Genomic DNA, 19,171 nt, shown 5'->3' with positions numbered 1-19,171 from the left:
AGAGCTTTCAGACCGGGCCGTCTATACCTCGATCTCCTCCTTGTGCTTGAGGAGCGGCGCCTCCATGATGTTGCGGAGCTTGAAGGAGTCGGCCTCCACCTCGAAGACGTGGCCCGTCAGCTCGGTGATGCGGCGCCAGTGGCGTGGCATCATGGCTTTGTTGGTCATCAGCTCCAGCAGGGGGCAGCACTCGCTGAATTCGTCAATGGTCTTCTTCAGGTCCAGGAAGGCCTGCCACTCCTTCAGGGCCCGTGGGAGCTTACGGCAGCTGCAGCGGATCATAATTGTTGTTTTTGTGTTTCATTGAAACACCAGCAATATGTCTTAAAAGGATAGCATTTTTTATTTCAGTGCACACTGTATGTGTGATTGAACAAGCATATGCATCTCTCTCTCTCACACACTCACACACTCACACACACACACACACACACACACACACACACATATTGAACCCTGAATTGCTCTTTCCCCACCACTTGTTTACCGAGTCTGAAAGTCTAGCAGCTCATTGTTGATCCTCTCGATGTGGATGTCTGCCCACAGGATGTCATAGTAGCTGTTCACTGTGTCGATTACGTTGTTGTAGAGACCATAGAGTTTCTGTAGGAGGGTCAGCTGCTTCCTGATCTCTAGAAGCTGGGGATGCTGGGTAACAGAAAGCCCAAAGAGTTCCTCCCCTCCCGTGTAGGTGGTGTACTTACGGTACAGGTTATCAAAGCGGTTCTGGGAAAAACAGCAAAAGCAAAACAAAATGGAAAAGAATCAATCAAATGCCAGGCCTAGATTTTTGGAAAACACTGGAATACATAAACATTTCAACCAGCAACACAACGTCCGTGTGGATTGTAATTGTAAATGCAATATATCTTTTATATATATATATATATATATATATAATGCAAATATTCCTACACATATCATATATTCCCATAACTATCAGATCCCTTAGTACCTGGAACATGATGAGTCGATCACTTGCATCTTGAGGAGCTAGTCCAACCACCATCGGCCCATCCTGAAAACAGCACAGGAACCCAGTTCAGTCAGGGCAGAACCAGCCACATGTCATGACGTTATAATTATACGTCGTCAAAACAACTTTCATAGATTTTAGAGACAGTTTAGACATAGTTTTCATGGATTTTTTTCCTACTTCTAAGTTGGTAAAACAATTATTATTCCCTGGTGGTGTTATTGCCTGTTGCTTCTCATAAAAGGCATTTGCAAATTTGCAAAGTTTCGTTTCCGCAACAGCCAAATATGATTAATGAATATTGGACCAAAATATCGGCCAAATATCAGTTATCAGATATACATTACATAGTGGTATCGGCCATAAAAAAATGCATATTTGGTCAATCCCTAGTGAAGGGTGCTTTCTGCTCCAGAGCTGGTCACCTTGTCGTATTCCCCGTAGAAGTGGGAGCAGTCCTCCACGAAGGTGCGCACGTTACTGATGAGCTCGCCCCTGAAGTTGGGCTGCAGTGTCACCAGCTGGTTCTGCACCTCGGTGCCGCGGGCCAGCAGCTTCTCCCAGCTGTAGCGCAGCGTGTCCACCTTCTCCACCTCCTCCTTTGCCACCAGCAGCTCGTACTTGTGCAGCATGGCGTAGGACTCCTGCCAGAGGGGTCAGGGGGAAGAGGTCAGAGGTCAATGGGAGGTGCAGTGGGAGGAGCAAAGAGGAAGGGGGGGGGGGGTTAGAAGAGGAACGTTCATCAAGTACAAAGACACTGTAAAAAAAAATCAGAGAAATCTAGGCTGGAACTATCTGGGAATTATTTGGACACTGAAACAACAGTGAGACATCTTCAATATCATTTTGTGCTTGGCTCTTGAAGTAGCTTGTGCTTGTGGAACATGGCATACGATTCCTACCAGAGGGGCAGTGTCAGTCAGGAGAGTGTAGTGGGAGAGGAAGGGGGTGTGGGCAAGGTACACAAGAAGACACTGTGTGACTGGCATCAAAGAGTCTGGAACTACTTGGGATTGGAAACTACAAAATAACAACAATATAGCATAGAACCATATGTGCTGATAGTGGGGTATTTTTTGCAGGATTTTAACAACGAATGGTTGTGGTTATTTCTTTGTGATCCTTTGTGATCGTCTTTATATAATGTACTACACTACAAGCACACATGTCATTTGGGAGAAGAACAGAGGAAAGCATATGGAGCTCCTTGCCTCAATCGGCCCGACTTGGAAATCAATGGAGATCTGATGCTCCCTGATCTCTTTCAACGAAGCCATCGCGATGCGGATGTCGTCTAGGTCCTTGATCTGGCGGTTGAGCTTCTTCCCGGCCTCCTCCACAAAGGTAAAGATCTGCTCCATCTCCGTCCTGTACTTTCGGTTGCAGTGGTGCCCGTAGTCCACCATCCAGCTCTTGGTCTCGGCGGTGAGCGCCATCTTCAGGTCAGCTGGGGACAGACAGGAAACGGAGTCGAGATCCATCAAACAAGCGTGGGTGCAGTAACACTCCCCTACAGTTTTTTATTTAACACATGCTAAGAGCCAAGTGAGGCATCTTATTTATAAATCTTGCAGCATGTCTCCTAATGAGGAGATGGGGAGCTGTTAGTCTTCTGATTAACACCCCCCACTCCCCCCCCCCCCCCCCCCCCCCACTCCACTGAACATCTGACAGAGCGAGACATTGTTGTGTGTGCCTATGTATAGGGCAAGAGGATTTACATTTGTTTTTAGTCCCACTGGGACCACAGAGGATTTAACAGACTCGGAGTGTACTTATTGTTCAGATAAAATACATTGTTTATCGGTGTGTAGTGCATGATTGCTGGTTATCAAACCCATGATCTTGACGTCATCACGAGTTGCGCTACAAGAACACATCTGGCTCTAATCTGACACAGATCTGCTTGTGATCTGGGCAGGACCCATGACCACATCATCCAGCACCTTTGCTCCATACCTGTATATAGGGCGAGAGCCCCGACAGTGAGGAACTCTGGCTCGGCGTTGATCTCCTGCTCCAGGTCCCTGTAATAGAGGATCTGCGACTCAAACTCAGACAACAGGGGTGTCCCCTGGCTGAACCTGCGGATGGTCTCCTCTCGGTCCCTCCTCCAGATGTGGTGGTAGCGCCCGAAGCGCTCCAGCCTGTTCATCACCTCCTGAGGACAACACAAACACCAGAGACCAGAGCTGTGACTTGAAGGGACATGGAGAGACAGAATAGTGTCCCACTGGAACCACAGAGGATTAGTCAAGCTATGCAAGTACGCTTAGCTGTCAGAGCGCTTAAGTGCTTTCACTCACTCATGTCATGAGGACCAATGAATAACAATACAAGAAACAAAAAGTATGAGGAGCAATGAAAACAAGACATATACGATGTCGAAAAACAGAGAGTGGAGTCGCTCTGTCTCTGAGACTAGATGGTGAGTTTAGCATGTTCTGAAGTTTAGTTTTGTCTCGTAGCCAGAGAAACACCAGAAGCAAGAAAATATACCATACTATCTAGTTTATACTACTATAATACCAGCTTATAAACGATAACGATAAACTATTACTATATACAGTATATATGGAAATATACTATACTATAGCTTATAACCTATATACTAACACACAGTATGAGAAGCCCAGTCGGGTAAGCTGATGAATAAATACTTATTTGCACAAAGCAGAACCACGTGGAAAGACAGAGAGCAGTGTCCATTTCTCCCAGTGGAAGCAAGGAGGATGAGCTAAGCATGTTTGCCAGACTGCAGGATTGAGCATGTGAATCCCCAAACTGTTGAAGCTTAACTATGGCCTGAGTTGGACACCTAGCAGAATACCCAATAAGATGGCCAGATGGGTCTGAATCTCGTTAGATGCTCAGCTCTGAACACGCCACGTCATTTCCTCCTGGACAGTGGTCTGCTTGAGTGCTGTGAATGACATTTGGGAAAGCAAGTTTGCAGCAGAAACGCACTCGTGGCCTTCTGTAGACCGGCTGGGAAACACGATGTTTCATTCGAGGCGGTTCCCAACACCAGACCCGGCTGGGATCAGGGCAGCACCTGGGGGGACACTGAAATGCCCTGTAGTGATAGCTGAGAGCAGCCTGTCATGTTTCATAAAACCCGTACAGGCCCGTTCCAACATGATCTGACTGAGGAGAATATAACGAAGCCTCAGAGGATGGGTTCTACAGGGCCACGGCCCACAGCTATCGACACCCGGCCCACCTGAGATTATTGGTGTAAGGGGGGAGGTGTGTGTGCTGCGTCAGCCTTTCGAGGGACGTGATGTTTATTCAGTGGCCGGTCTGGCATCGCCTGAGAAAGCCCTGCGTTGGCATTCCTGAGCGTGCCTGTGGACACAGAGCTCATTACTGTAACAGTCCAGCCGCGCCATGATCCTCTGCTGCAGGGGGAACAGCTTCCACCAATCAGTCGCTCTTACATCTGACAGGGGGGCTGGATGTGTCCCCTAGCAGTGACTTTCAAAAGGCTAAAGTGAGGAATTGGAGGCGAGTCACTGAATTTATCATTAGTTCGGTTCACTTCCTAATTTAAGAAAAAATACCATATCTCCCTGGTAAGACTGGAATGTAGCCGAGGGCCATTGAATTACTGCCATGTCTCCTTCTATGGGGCTTATTTGAATCCATTGTTATTCTCTTTGGTGGATAACTGCAGCCATTTCCTTCATCTATCAGTCTGGGAAATGACATGTCTGGGGAGTGTTGCAATGGTTGGTTTTAAGAACTGTATCCTACTCGTGTTGGTGGTCAGCCTACACATAAACACAACGTCTGTCATCTCTACCTCCTGCACTCATCATTGTCTTGGTTCATTAGGGAAGTTCATCCCAGGAGCAGCAAGGACCCACATATGCCCATATGACTGCCCCAAAGGCTAGGATTTAAGGAAGAAATGTCTCTGGCTTATTTGGAGGGAAAGTGTCAGGCTCATGAAACATCTCATTGGTATTTAAAGTTCATACCTGCTGTCTGAGATTCATTTTTGGTATTAAGATATTTGGTTCAGATATTTGGTTCCTGTATCAAAGGTGATTCTGAATATGAGATATGATGAATTCCCAAATGATATTCCAGATACATGGCTGTTTGAGACACACACCACACACACACACACACACACACACACACACACACACACACACACACACACACACACACACACACGCACACCATATGCACGCACACACATCCACACACACATACACATAGACTCGCAACATAGTTTAATCATCCATTTGAAATATTCTGCTGCTTTCAAAAATGTGTGCAAAATGGGTTTGACCGACTTGATTGACGTTTGCAGTTGTTGCTGTCCTGAAGTGACACGCTCATGGAAAATTCTTTTGATAATCACATGCATGAATATCACAGTAGTACCTTTTATTAACACAGTTGTGTCCTCATATCTCAAATAAGTTGTCCTTACCAAGACCTCTCATCTTATATCAAACCATCTTTATCGAATCATTTTCATCCTGACTTAAAAAAAGATTTGTGTTTTTCTTACAGAGACTGTATGGTGAATGAACGGAGAGGAGGAAACACATCATTTGAGATAAAGATAGAATCATAACCTTCTCATTAAAAGTAGCATCATCATCTCACTGAACTAGCACATCATTTTCTTTGAAATTAAATAAAAATCTGGCGTCTATTAGATGAGATATGCTGGTACCACAGACAGGAGTATGCAGGCATATAACCAATGCTGTCTTACATCTATTTCTGTTCTTAAAATGAAAACATTTACTGTTTAATGAACATTACACATTTAATGTGTATGAATTATTGGCAGACCTTCTTCTGGGCACCAGGTAATATCTAATATAATCGGATATTGTAATTATAAAATCGAATTCATATCTTATATGTGTATAACAAAGCTGTCAGACTGACAGCCACTAATACCAGCTTTGTGATAGGATTTTAACAAAAGTCCTGTCTTCACAAAATTATATTTAATCTTTGTGATTATGTGATTATGTACTTTCATTTACACTCTAGTGAGTGTATGTGAAAATGTCTTAGTGTAACCCCAGATAGACTGGCAGCCATCTCTGAAATTGCAGACTCCAGCTAGATCCCAGCCCAGAGAGAGAGCTAAGATCTAAGACAATGTGAGACAACCTGAGACAACCTGAGACAACCTGAGACGTTACCTTCTTGGTAGAGTTGATGGACGTACTGAGCACAGACACCAGCTTCACAATCTCCTTGTTCTCCGAAATGCTCTTGTGGTAGTTACGCACCTGGATGGGCATCGCCTGGGCAACCGAGGCTGAGATGTCTGAGGTGCTGCCATCTGCTGGACAAACAGGCACACAGTCACAACACAGTACAGCTGAGCCTGGCACGGATTTGTTTGAGTGATCTGATAGTAATATGGATAATATATGGATGTCAATCACATAGCACCGACTACATCAAAACTTATGAAATATGAGGTGTGTGTATCTATGTGCATACAAGTGTGTACGTGTGCCTGCAGTCTTTACAAGTGTGTGTGTGACTGTAATTGTACGTGTATCTATGTATGTTTGTGTGACAGACATGTATCCATCTACTGCTATATGACTGTGAAAAGAAAGTTTTGCGGTCATTGATCATTGGCTTCACTTCATAAGCTTAGTGATGAAAAATACGTATGCAGATAGGGCCCTCCACTGGACAAAGGCACGAACTGCAACTACATGATGTTCCGTCTGACAGTGCCGTCTCAGACAGAGGTGGGTTCGGATAGAACATAAAGATGTCTTATAGCAAAAGGTATAGTGGAGATTGAATATAATTGAATATAGATTGAATATAGGATGCTACTAATAAACAACACTGTTATTTATTCTTCCTATCCTTTGTGCTGGCTCTGACTAATACATTGTGACAACAAAAAAAGACAGATAGGGTAGGCTTGAGGTAGAAAGAGAGAAAGAAAGAAAGAAAAAACTAAACAAATTGTGTATGTGTATGTGTGTAAGTTTTTGTCTGTGTACCAGCTATGCTGTGGAAGGTCGTGTCTGCATCGTCTGATTCACTCTCATAGCTCTCCTGCTGCAGAACTGCCATGCGTCTCTCACTCATTTTCCTCTGCACACACGAAACACACACACACACACACACACACACACACAAACAGTTTGTATGTGAACTCAGCTCTCAAACATCATCCAGACACACGTGTGTTGCCTGCCTGTATGCTCTAGAGGGTTCAGGGCTCTGTAAGGCGTCAATGTAAATTGTTAATGGCACTACATAAATGCATGGAATTTAATTGAAATACGGGGGGGTACACACACACACACACAGAGAGACACACACACACACAGACCTTTGATATCCTCTCCTTGCCCCACTGCCCAACCCCCTTGCTGACGCTGACGACGCTGTCCACGGCGCGGTTGAGGGCCTGCTGGATGTCGTCCAGCGCCGGAAGCATGCTGATGTTGGGGATGGCCAGAGTCACACTCGCCCTGAAGATGGGCTGCTGAGCGTTGCTGCGCTGACGGCCTGACGACTCGCTGTCTGCTGCACACACACATGTACACACACACACACGTATGCATACACACACAAACACACACACACCGCACACGTACACACATGTACACACACACATGTACACACACACCAACACACATGTACACACACACCCACACACACAAAGTTAACTTTTGTGTCAAGCAATTCTGTCTCCTATTATTTGTATGGGGCAAAATCATTATTTCCTAAAACATTCTTCTTTAGGTCACATTAAAGATACGTATAGTTGTCGCAATTCATGTGAACATGTGTGTTCTGTTATAAGTGTGTGAATAAGACTTGAGCAGTGAGACAGGAAGTGGCGTGACTAACCGAGGAAGTGCATGAGCGAGGAGGCGTGGATGCGCTTGCGCAGCGTCTCCAGCGTGTTGCGTGTGAGGCGCAGCAGGGCCTCCAGGTTGCGGTGGTTCAGGTGGGACAGCAGCTCCTGCGCCTCCTCCTCCAGCACCGCCGCCAGGTCCCGCTTCCTCCGCCGCCGCAGGGGGGAGGAGGGGCCTGCGCTGGGAGCCGTGGTGTTCCGCGACACCAGGCGGCCCTCTGAACGCCCATCGTCCTCTCCTATAAACATAATATATGTTGTAATACATTCTCTCTCAGACTCTCTCTCTCTCTCTCTCTCTCTCTCTCTCTCCCTCTCTCTCTCTCTCTCTCTCTCTCTCTCTCTCTCTCTCTCTCTCTCTCTCTCTCTCACAGTTAAAACAGTCAAGAAGGACAAAGGCATGAGACGTCTGTGTCTGGGCCCGTGAAGACCTCCTGATGTGTGCATCATTTACTGTCAGAACTGTTACTCTTGTTAATGTTACCTAGCAGCAGCAACAACTTTACTTTCTCTCTATCGCAATCTCTTCCTACATCTATCTTCCTACATCTATCTAGCCCTCTGAACGCCCATCGTCCTCTCCTATAAACATAATATATGTTGTAATACATTCTCTCTCAGACTCTCTCTCTCTCTCTCTCTCTCTATCAAAAAATGTATTGTTAGTTACATGATCTGAGTGAGGGTTCTGTCAGTCAGCCCAATTACACCTGTTGCATTAGTGTGATGTATTTCTGCTCTGAACCCCCCCCCCCCCCCCCCCATGTCTGTCCATCACTCAGTCTGTTTCGTATGAGCTATGAGCCCTGAGCCCTGAGCCCTGAGCCCTGAGCCCTGAGCCCTGAGCCCTGAGCCCTGAGCTATGAGCCCTGAGCTAAGAGCTATGAGCCCTGAGCCCTGAGCTATGTGCCCTGAGCTAAGAGCTATGAGCCCTGAGCTATGAGCCCTGAGCCCTGAGCTATGTGCCCTGAGCTAAGAGCTATGAGCCCTGAGCTATGAGGCCTGAGCCCTGAGCTATGAGCCCTGAGCTATGAGCCCTGAGCCCTGAGCTAAGAGCTATGAGCCCTGAGCCCTGAGCTATGAGCCCTGAGCTATGAGCCCTGAGCCCTGAGCCCTGAGCTATGAGCCCTGAGCCCTGAGCCCTGAGCTATGAGCCCTGAGCTATGAGCCCTGAGCTATGAGCCCTGAGCTATGAGCCATGTCCATAGGTGTGCCCAGTCACCTTCACTGTCCGCAGGCTCAGCTTTGCTCTCGGCTCTGCTCTCATCCAGAAGCTTCTGCTCGGCCTCCCTCTGCTGCTCAGACTCCAGCAGCATGTTGATCAGCTCGTTGGCCGCCTCCTCCACCAGAGAGCTCTTGGTGTGGAGGGTCTGGGCTCCTTTGATGCACAGGTCCTGGGGAAACGGAAATAAATAAATGATCTGTAAAAACAAGTCTTTTCATGTCATGTGTTTGTGAGAGAGAGTGTGCGTGAGTGTGTGTGTGTGCCCTGGTCTTCTGGACAAACTCCTCGAGGGTGAAGTGCTCCTCCTCAGGCAGCACACACAGAGGTGTGCAGGTACTGTGTGTGTGTGTGTGTGTGTGTGTGTGTGTGTGTGTGTGTGTGTGTGTGTGTGTGTGTGTGTGTGTGTGTGTGTGTGTACCCTGGTCTTCTGGACAAACTCCTCGAGGGTTAAGTGCTCCTCCTCAGGCAGCACACACAGAGGGGTGAAGCTACTGTGTGTGTGTGTGTGTGTGTGTGTGTGTGTGTGTGTGTGAGTGTGTTTTTCTGTACCCTGGTCTTCTGGACGAACTCCTCGCAGGTGAAGGGCTCCTCCTCAGGCAGCACACACAGAGTGGTGCAGCTACTGTGTTTGTGTGTGTGTATGTGTGTGTGTGTGTGTGTGTGTGTGTGTCTGTGTGTGTGTGTATGTGTGTGTGTGTGTGTGTGTACCCTGGTCTTCTGGACAAACTCCTCGCAGGTGAAGGGCTCCTCCTCAGGCAGCACACACAGAGGGGTGCAGCTCATGTCCTGCAGCACAGCATCAATCCTGAACTCCACCAGATCATTCACACGGTCCAGCAGCAGCTCCAGCTCCTCTGCAGGAGATAGGGGGGTGGGGGACATAGTGTAGACAATGGGGATCAGCTCCTTAGTCACACAAATGTGTGTGTGTGTGTGTGTGTGTGTGTGTGTGTATACTGCTATGTGTCTTACCCAGAGCAGCTGTGATGTGGTTGATGTATTTGTCAATGTTGAGTGAGGTCCAGTTGAGTGAGGTGAGGCCGGGCAAGATGGCCTCGTCTACTTTAGCCACGTGAGGAGACAGCAGCTGCTCAAACGCACTGTGGATCTTCCCCCTCACTCTCCTGTTCTCAGTCAGAACCAGCTGGAACACACATACACACACACACACACACACACACACACACACACACACACACACACACACACACACACACACACACACACACATTACTTCATTAACACACAAAGACTAAAAGCAAGCTGTCAAAATACATGTACCCTACCCTATGCCTAACAAAACCCCTTTAATTATCCTCTTAAGCCTCATGTGTGACGATTCATGCGTGTCCCACTGAGAGGCGGAGGCCTGGGAGGTGTGCTGCCAGGGATGCCCACCTGCAGCTGGTTGTAGTGCTTCTTGAGTGTGTGTTGTTTCTGCTGCAGGATGCCGGCGAATGGTGGGATCTCCAGGCCCATGCGCGTCATGCAGTCCTTCTCCCGGATCTGCGTCAGGATCTGGGGGTCAAAGTTCACGTAGAGCTCGCCTGTGTCTGGGCACTTGACCAGCAGAGATGCCTGCAGTCCCACCTTAGCCACCTCGATCTAGAGAGGGCGACATAAGGAGAGGGTTTTATAGTGCCTGTGTGTGTGTGTGTGTCCTTCAATGTCTGTGGTTATGTATGTATGTGCATGATCCTATATCTGTGTAATGTGTGTGTGTGTGTGCCATGGTCAGCTATTTGTGTTTCAGTTTTGGAGGGGAAGGTCAAGAAGATAGTGAGTAACGCTTCAATTAAGTTTTCTGCGATGGTTATAATTAGTTCAGCTCTCTTGCAAAGCATCAAAAACTGTGGTTGTGTGTGTGTGTGTGTGTGTGTATGCACGCACATGTGTGTACCATGGTCTTTTATGTGTATGTGTGTGCATGTAAGAGTATTAATACATTTCCTTGTATGAATCATGTGCTTATGTAAGCAGGAACATGGCTTTTCTGTGTTTCTGTGTGTGTTTAACTTAGATTATTAGGTGTTGACACCACTTAGTCTGCACATGTGTAAGGGCTCAGATGCGTAAGAGAAGGAACCTTTTGTCCATGTTTGGGTCAGAGGTGATAAGAAGGTTAAGCTGACAAGAGGGGTGTGTGTAATGTGTGATAACTATTGCGGTAAATAGTGTGCTATGTATTTATATAATATGATTGTCTATGGGGTAACCCGGCTATGTATGTGATTGAGAGTCAGTCGGAATATGGATATGGGTTAGTAATTGATTTCCGTGATATGGTGCAAAATGCCGGCGCAGAACAGGTGTCGAGAGATGAGTCTGAGGGGAACAACTTCCCACCCCTTTTTGACGTTGAAGGTAAATGGTTTAGTTTGGAGAGCGACAAAGTGTTAAAGTTGACTCACGATTGTTGAGAGTTACTATGCAGTTTTGGAGCTGAATTGTTAGGGACCTATTTATTTGTTAAGAATTATTGTGTGGAGTTTTTGTTTCTTTTGTTTTTTTCTCCATTCTGGCGTGTTTGCCTACTACCACGGACATTAAACATTGGCCATTTGTCTACAAACCATCCGAGACACTGCCTCCACTTCTTTTCCATCGCCGCGAGGCCATCCCGGCTACAGAGACCCACCACGTGGTTATCCATGCTGACAAAGTGTTTTGGCGTCAGAGAACGCATACTTCTTTCCATAAAAACCCTGTGCGATGTTTGTCGCTGAATAAATATACTGATCTACAACTCCGGAGTCCTGAGATAACTTGAGTGAATTTCCCCTAACAATTTGTGCGTGTACATCTGTATGATTGTGTTTCAGTGTGTGTGTGTGTGTGTGTGTGTGTGTGTGTGTGTGTGTGTGTGTGTGTATAAGTGTGTGTCTATCCTCTCTACCTGGTCCATCCAGCCCCTGTGGTAGAGCAGCTCGTACTCCAGCAGCACCCTGGCCAGGCGGTTGTAGTTGCGGATGATGCGCTTGGCCTCGGGGGTGTCCAGCACCCCTGGCTGCTTCTGGAACATCCCCATGGGGCCCTGGATACGCCGGAACAGCTGCCGCACCCACTGGATGCGCCCCGCGATGGGGGGCAGGTCTCGCCCCAGCGGCGGCTCCAGTTTCTGGCGTGTGTAGATGCGGGACACCATCTCGATGTCCCGGCCAGAGTTCTGCAGCAGCCGCTGGTATTTCTCACTGATGCCCAGGTCCGGGATGCCCAATCTGAACCCAGGGATGACATGGCATGTCCATGTGTGTTAGTCTAGTCTAGTTAATGTACTATATATATACATCAGAGCAACATTACATGCATATGTATTTTGAATGCACTGAATCATGTATATTGATATTACAATCTATTCCGTGCATCACAGTTTGATGAGGTTTGTGTGTAATAAAAGTTTCAGCAATGCATTACATGTGTGCATTGTAAATGTACTGTATTACAACATGTTTAATATAAGTGTATTGCAGGATGATGAACTATGCTTGAATGTAAAATAAAACATAAGGGGAAGACAATTCTATTTGGTCAGATTGGACGTGATTGGTTCACACTTTTTTTATGTGTATTTTCAATAACCCGTTGATGAAACACACACACACACGTTGAACAGGAAGTTTACAGCCATAACAACGTCTTTGAGGGTTCTTTAATCAGATCAACCATAAAAGGATATGGTGACTGAGTAACTGTTTGATTGAGGGTAAGACACATGTAAGTGTGTGTGTGTGTGTTTCTCCAAAGCCCCGTCAGTGTTAGTGTTCACCTCTCAAATGTCTTCAGCACACTTAACGCTCGCTCTGTGTTTTGAATTTTGTCCAGGGTGGTGTCCATGAAGGTCTTCAGCTGATTCTAGGGTGGAGAGAATGAGACAATGAAAAGGACGAAGCCTTGAGAAGATCTCAACATGGCAAACACACCTTTCTGACGGTGTGTAATGGTGTGACTCACGTGTAGCTCGTTTGTGTGTTTGCAAAACTCATCGTAGTCCTGATCAAAGTCTGTCCTCCTCTGGTCCAGAAAGCTGTACGGTTTCTTCTTCATCACTAAAACGATGGCCTGAAACACACACACACATACACGAGAGAGAGAGAGAGAGAGAGAGAGAGAGTGAGATAGAGAGTGTGTGTGTCTGTGTGTGTGTGTCTGTGTGAGCTATCTTCCTGGCAGTCATGGGGAAGACTCTGATAGGCAGCTAGGCATGAAATATTTAAACCACTCTAACAAAGACCTGGCTTTAGAAAGAGATCTTAAGCGGTCAGGAGTCAATTATGCACACACAAAATGAACATGCTCGGACACATTGAATTCATAAACACAGACACACAGACACACAGACACACACACACACACACACACACACACACACACACACAACATGCAAAAAGCACTACATTCCACAGCAAAAGTAGGGGCAGACAGAAGCTGTTATGATGCTGATGGACAGGTGGTGCGTGTGAGTGTGAGTGTGTGTGTGTGTGTGTGTGTGTGTGTGTGTGTGTGTGTGTGTGTGTGTGCGAGTGGTTATTGTGACTGCATGCTGCACAGAGACATGACTCATGCAGAGTAGGATATGAGCAGGCCAGTAGGAGACCAGAGAGCCAGAACACCAGAGGACCAGACGTCTACAACACTTTACCTCCCATTTCATCTGCATGTCTGCCGTCTGCTCAGAGAGCCAAGGACAAGAGGAGGGAATGGAGCGAGGGAGACAGAGAGATGAAAGAGAGAGAGAGACAGAGAGAGAGAGAGAGAGAGACAGAGAGAGAGATGAAGAGATGAGAGGGGAAGACAGAGGAAGAGAGTGAGGGAGAGATTAGTGGGGAAGACAGAAGAAGAGAGTGAGGGAGAGATGAGAGGGGAAGAGAGAGGAAGAAAGAGTGGGAGAAAGAAGGGAAGAGAGGAGTAGGACATAGAGAAGAGGATGAGAGAGAGAGGGAGTCAGTGGGACAGAAAAAGAGAGCACACAGCGGTTAAAACAGGTAAAGAAGACAGAAAAAGAACAGCGGTGCAGAATAGGATGAGCGGGAGAAAAATCAACAGACTGTGAGAGAAATGACATTACATTACATTAGCGCTGAGATTACAGTAGAACCAGACAGCTGGGTAGGGATGTATAACGTCAGAGGGTCTCATGCCAGAAGGACTACTTGTTGGTCAGTGAATCTCTGTTAAAAAAAACTCTCATTCCTTGGCTGGGTTGGCATACAGTTTGGTTTGCAGCAGTAGCCAAAAGTCTGTGGTGAGACCGCGGGTGGCTAGTAAGGGCTTCAACATCCTGTAAAGTAAACCCATCCTGTGGCCCCCTCTCCATACTGCTCTTCTTTGATCTAATTCTGCCCATTCTCTTTCTATTATGGGGTTTTTTGGGGAGTCAGGCCGAATATGATCACTAAGGTACCTGAAATCTTGTTGCCATGGTTTCCAGGCCCTCGATCTTGGAGTCCTGCAGGATGGAGTAGGTGTTGATGATGTCGAACATGTTGAGGATTTTGTTCAGCCGCCGCTGGAAGGTGTCGAACTTGCCGAAGATGTACATCTCACTGAAGTCAAACTGACGCTCGGAGGGGCTCTTCTCCAGGGTCTGCTTGGTTTTATGGAAGTACTTCTGGTATTCCTGCAGAAATGCACACACATGCATCACATACTGTCCTCTGTGAGAGGCACACAGCACACACACACACACACACACACACACACACACACACACACACACACACACACACACACACACACACACACACACACACACACACACACACACACACACACAGATAGAGATGCAGACATACTGTACACACTGCACACACACACACACACATACATTTTGCAGCTCTACGGTACATGTATATGTACGTGTATACACTGTATCTGTGGTGTCAACAGGAATGTGGTGTGACATTACCTGGTTTAAATGAATGGCTGCTTTAATTCTCTGTGTCACCACCTCCAGTGTCTGATCCCATATGGACACTGAGCCGTTATTGGTGATGTAGGCCTTGCATGCCGTTATCATCTGATTTGTGACCTGGTTTATGTAAGGTGGAGGAGACACACATCATTAACACATGGTTCAAGGCACAAACAATACTGTGGCACAAAAGTTGACTCAGTTAACTCAGTTAATGTTGTTGGTCCTTCCACACTTTGCGCCTTCCAGAGGTCTCACAATTAAGCATAGGTCGGTAGACATATTTTCTGTAAGATTGAGTTAGTAAAAGAGAGAAAGAGAGAAACAGAGAAAGAGAGAAAGAGTGTGTGTGTGTTTGTGATTGTGTGTGTGTGTGTGTGGTTTATGGTCATGAGGAGAGCTGACCTTCACAAACAGTGAGGTGATCTTCTCAGAGGTGTTGTAATAGCGAGAGATGCTGTGGATCATGCGGATGGCATTGATAAGACCAGGGATGGCCTCCACCATGGACACCTGGAGTTACAGCGGGAACATTGCAATCCGGGTTCAGAAAGGAGAGCTCCGCCTCGTTATTTAGCAGAAACCATCAGGATTTGTATCGTGACAGATACCACAAACCATATCACACACAGGAGAGAGATTTGGCATTTAAAAACAAGGAGTTTAAAGTAAATCTGTAATCTGAAGATAATCTGGTTTAGAATTAAATTATCATTGTCATGCATACAGAATCATCACACACACCAGGAGATCAGCTAATTTAATTTAAAGTCATCAGAATGGGTATAAATATGGTGTAAATATGTGCTAGATTTGTATCTGTTCCAGCGTCAGCTAAATTTACATACTGTATGTCTATACTCAGAATGCTTCTAGGAATCACTTTGGACAACAGCAGCTGCGTAGCGGCTAATGTTAATATAATGTGAAACTTCAGTAGAGATTCCTGGACATGTGGTACTGCTTATGTGTTTTCATATACTAAATTTAATAGAAAAAGTGGTGACTTTTATAGTTCTGACAGGATCAGCTTCCAAAATACCTGTGTGAGATCATACCCAGGAAGTAATATGTTTGTGAGTGTGCATTCGCTCTCTCTTTCTCTCTCACCGGGTCGCTGTTGTACAGAGGGTCACAGAACTTCTCCAGAGTGTAGAGATACTTCACATTGTCTTTGGCCTCGTTGGCAGAGTCTGTGATCCTGATGTCCAGCTCACGCCAGGCCTGTTAGACATAAGGCAAATGTACTTCTATAGCAGACGTTAAAGACTACTTTCATATCCAGAGGCACATGAAAGAGCTTTGCACAGGGTTAACAAGTATAAAAGCCATATGAGGGACATATAGGCCATAGGGCTGTCTGAATTCATCATTTGTTTACCAGCGCTGTTCTTGAACTACTTATTCTAATCTTTATCACTCTTTCTTGCTCTAGTGTCAGTCTTGGAAAAGAGACTGAGACGGAGGGAGAAAGGGAGTGAAATAAGCTGTTGAAGGACGTGGAGACAGATAAAGAAAGAGACTGGGATGGAGAGACGAATGTGTGTGCATGTTGGCAAGGAGTTCTGAAAATGCATGTGGATGTTGTTCACAGAGTTGTCGTCTTGAGTAGCGTCTGACCTTGATGAGTTTGGACTTGGCCATCATGAGGACTCCCAGCACGGCCTTGACGTCGGGGCTCTTGAGCTGGTCCAGCAGGTAGTTGAAGCGGGACATGCGCTTCTTCCAGTGGTCCAGCTCAGCTCGCGGACCCAGATCATCAGCCTCCTTCCTCAACTGATCACTCTCAGCCAGAACCTGAGAGCAACACACACACACACACACACACACACACACATACACACACAGACACACACACACGTGCGCACACACAGAGAACAGACATGAATATGATATCCAAACACGTAACACAAAAAACTCCACAAACTTAGCATTTAGAATATGCACATGTACACACAGACAGGCACACTGACAACATACAAACATACACACACATACACACTCACACACACACACACACACACACACACACACACACACACACACACACACACACACACACACACACACACACACACACACACACACACACACTCTCTCACCTGCTCAATCTGCTTGATCCAGACCTTCATGCAGGCCTCGATCTTCTCCAGTGCCTCAGTGTTGTTTGCCACGGCCACATAGTCAGACGGACCCTTCAGAATCCTCAGGTCAAACGCATCGCACTCCTTCAGATTCACCTGCAATAGCATGACAATAACACACTGCTGTGACTGTGCGGCGGCAAGGATGTGTTTATACAGGTGCTGTACTCAATGGCTACAGTGCATAATGAATATAGTACTTTAGAAGGATGGCACATTACAAAGACACACATACTACACCATATTAGATGTATGGTGTTTTGGATTTGTAGGATGGCTAGGGGTTTGACTCGTGTATTGTGTATTGTGTATTGTGTGTGTGTGTGTGTGTGTGTGTGTGTGTGTGTGTGTGTGTGTGTTTGTTTGTTTCCCACCTTCTCCTGCAGGCTTTCCTGAGCTCCAGCCAGCACGGACACGAAGCTGTCTAGGGAGCTGATGAAGTCGTTCTTAACGGCCCGGGTCTGTGGGCTGGCCAGCTCGCCCCAGCCGTGGTTCATCTTCCTCAGCGTGGGGATGAAGATGTCTGACATCAGCTGCTCCACACTCTTAAGCAGACCCACCTCCGTGGTGTCCAGCATGTTAAAGTTCACATCCTGAGAGGAACCCAACAGAACTAACATCACCCACTCAAACAGCAGCCTTTAGATCAGCATGTTACTATAAGTTCACATCCTGAGAGGAACCCAACAGAAAAGACCCTCACACTAAGGCAGCACTATTAAGAAGCACTATTGAGGTATTATTTAGCATGTTGAAGTACATACTGTGAAACAGACTTTGTGTTGGACATACAGTATGACATCCTGATGGGAACACAAGAGAAAACAATACACACTCAAACAGATCCGCTCCGCTCTCTTTCACTCTTTATATCTTCATAAAGCAAATATTCATATATTGAGGGGACATGAATACTCATGTTGAACATGTCAGATTATGGCTGAACAAATAAGAACTCACACTGGCCCTCACCATGCCTGCATCCTTCTCAGGGTCAACTTCCAATCAGCAGATAAGAGGATGATTTTACAGGCCAACACTGATATCCTTTGGAGTGAGATAGTGCCTCAAGCGAATTTAAGTGAGTTCAATATCAGTGAACAGGCCTAAAGATAAGATAAGATAACGACGTACCAAACAAACAGTGGTTTCTGTTTTGGAGTGAACCCATCCCTCTGAGGTGTGTGTTACTGTGAGTCTTACCCGGTGGATGTTCTCCTCCTCCGAGGTGTGTGTTACTGTGAGTCTTACCCGGTGGATGTTCTCCTCCCCCTGAGGTGTGTGTTACTGAGTCTTACCCGGTGGATGTTCTCCGTGGTGATGGCCTTGGCGGCGCTGGCGCGTGTAAAGAACACACACACCCCTGTTAGGGCCGCGTCACGACCCTCTGTCACAAACACTTTCTTCTTCTTACTGCGATTCATGGAGGAGGCTGCTCCTGTCCACAGCAAACAACAAACACACTGTAATCTAGAACCACGTAGCTGGTTATAAGACCATCTGTATCAATATCAAATTGATCAAACCAAATACACAATATCATTTGTGATTTTTTACAATTCTCTTACTAAGCTTGAATTTTGCAAAATAAGTTATACATTTCTACCCTACAATTTAAAGTGTTTTAAAGCCTTTGACTCACATGCATAAGAGTACCACTAGATATTTCCTTTTTAGGAAACAAAAAAACTGCGAGTATTTGTGTTCAGGGGGAAATATCTGCAATTAACACCCTTTTCCTCTGTACCTGTCTCAGGTAGATCGACATCCTGGTAGTAGAACATGATATGTGAATGGCCATCAGCAACGAAGAACTGCTCAATTCTGTCAATCTGAGAAAGAAGAGGAGAAAGAAAGAGAAGGGAGACAGAGAGAGAGAGAGAGAGAAAAAGAGAGGGGGGAGAGAGAGAATTTCACTCCATAGTATTCATATGAGGAGTAACACATCTGACTCAATATTCTTCAGTTCTTCTCTGATTCATGTTGTCATCACCCCTCCCACCCCCCCCTTCCATATCAAAATACACATACATCACAT

General features: G+C 46.3%; 1 protein-coding gene across 1 annotated transcript in view; it reads right to left on the bottom strand.

Moving 5' to 3' along the window:
* Window positions 1-19,171, bottom strand: part of dnah5 (dynein, axonemal, heavy chain 5) — a 96,431-nt gene that overhangs the window by 67,778 nt on the left and 9,482 nt on the right. The window contains exons 3-28 of the mRNA XM_031576267.1: window positions 18,881-18,965; window positions 18,432-18,571; window positions 17,508-17,726; window positions 17,092-17,229; window positions 16,610-16,786; window positions 16,100-16,213; window positions 15,395-15,502; window positions 14,984-15,106; window positions 14,480-14,695; window positions 13,030-13,137; window positions 12,845-12,930; window positions 11,975-12,296; window positions 10,477-10,683; window positions 10,051-10,222; window positions 9,787-9,932; window positions 9,076-9,247; window positions 7,847-8,092; window positions 7,323-7,516; window positions 6,988-7,081; window positions 6,157-6,299; window positions 2,936-3,137; window positions 2,188-2,423; window positions 1,402-1,620; window positions 956-1,018; window positions 488-726; window positions 28-268 (exon numbers count right to left, since the gene is read on the bottom strand). Of these exons, the coding sequence (XP_031432127.1) occupies window positions 28-268; window positions 488-726; window positions 956-1,018; window positions 1,402-1,620; window positions 2,188-2,423; window positions 2,936-3,137; window positions 6,157-6,299; window positions 6,988-7,081; window positions 7,323-7,516; window positions 7,847-8,092; window positions 9,076-9,247; window positions 9,787-9,932; window positions 10,051-10,222; window positions 10,477-10,683; window positions 11,975-12,296; window positions 12,845-12,930; window positions 13,030-13,137; window positions 14,480-14,695; window positions 14,984-15,106; window positions 15,395-15,502; window positions 16,100-16,213; window positions 16,610-16,786; window positions 17,092-17,229; window positions 17,508-17,726; window positions 18,432-18,571; window positions 18,881-18,965 (4,410 nt within the window). The remainder of the gene's footprint in view (window positions 1-27; window positions 269-487; window positions 727-955; window positions 1,019-1,401; window positions 1,621-2,187; window positions 2,424-2,935; window positions 3,138-6,156; window positions 6,300-6,987; window positions 7,082-7,322; window positions 7,517-7,846; window positions 8,093-9,075; window positions 9,248-9,786; window positions 9,933-10,050; window positions 10,223-10,476; window positions 10,684-11,974; window positions 12,297-12,844; window positions 12,931-13,029; window positions 13,138-14,479; window positions 14,696-14,983; window positions 15,107-15,394; window positions 15,503-16,099; window positions 16,214-16,609; window positions 16,787-17,091; window positions 17,230-17,507; window positions 17,727-18,431; window positions 18,572-18,880; window positions 18,966-19,171) is intronic.

Source organism: Clupea harengus, chromosome 11 (assembly GCF_900700415.2).
Source record: "Clupea harengus chromosome 11, Ch_v2.0.2, whole genome shotgun sequence".
Lineage (NCBI taxonomy): Eukaryota > Metazoa > Chordata > Actinopteri > Clupeiformes > Clupeidae > Clupea > Clupea harengus.
This window is presented reverse-complemented; position numbering and strand designations above follow the sequence as displayed.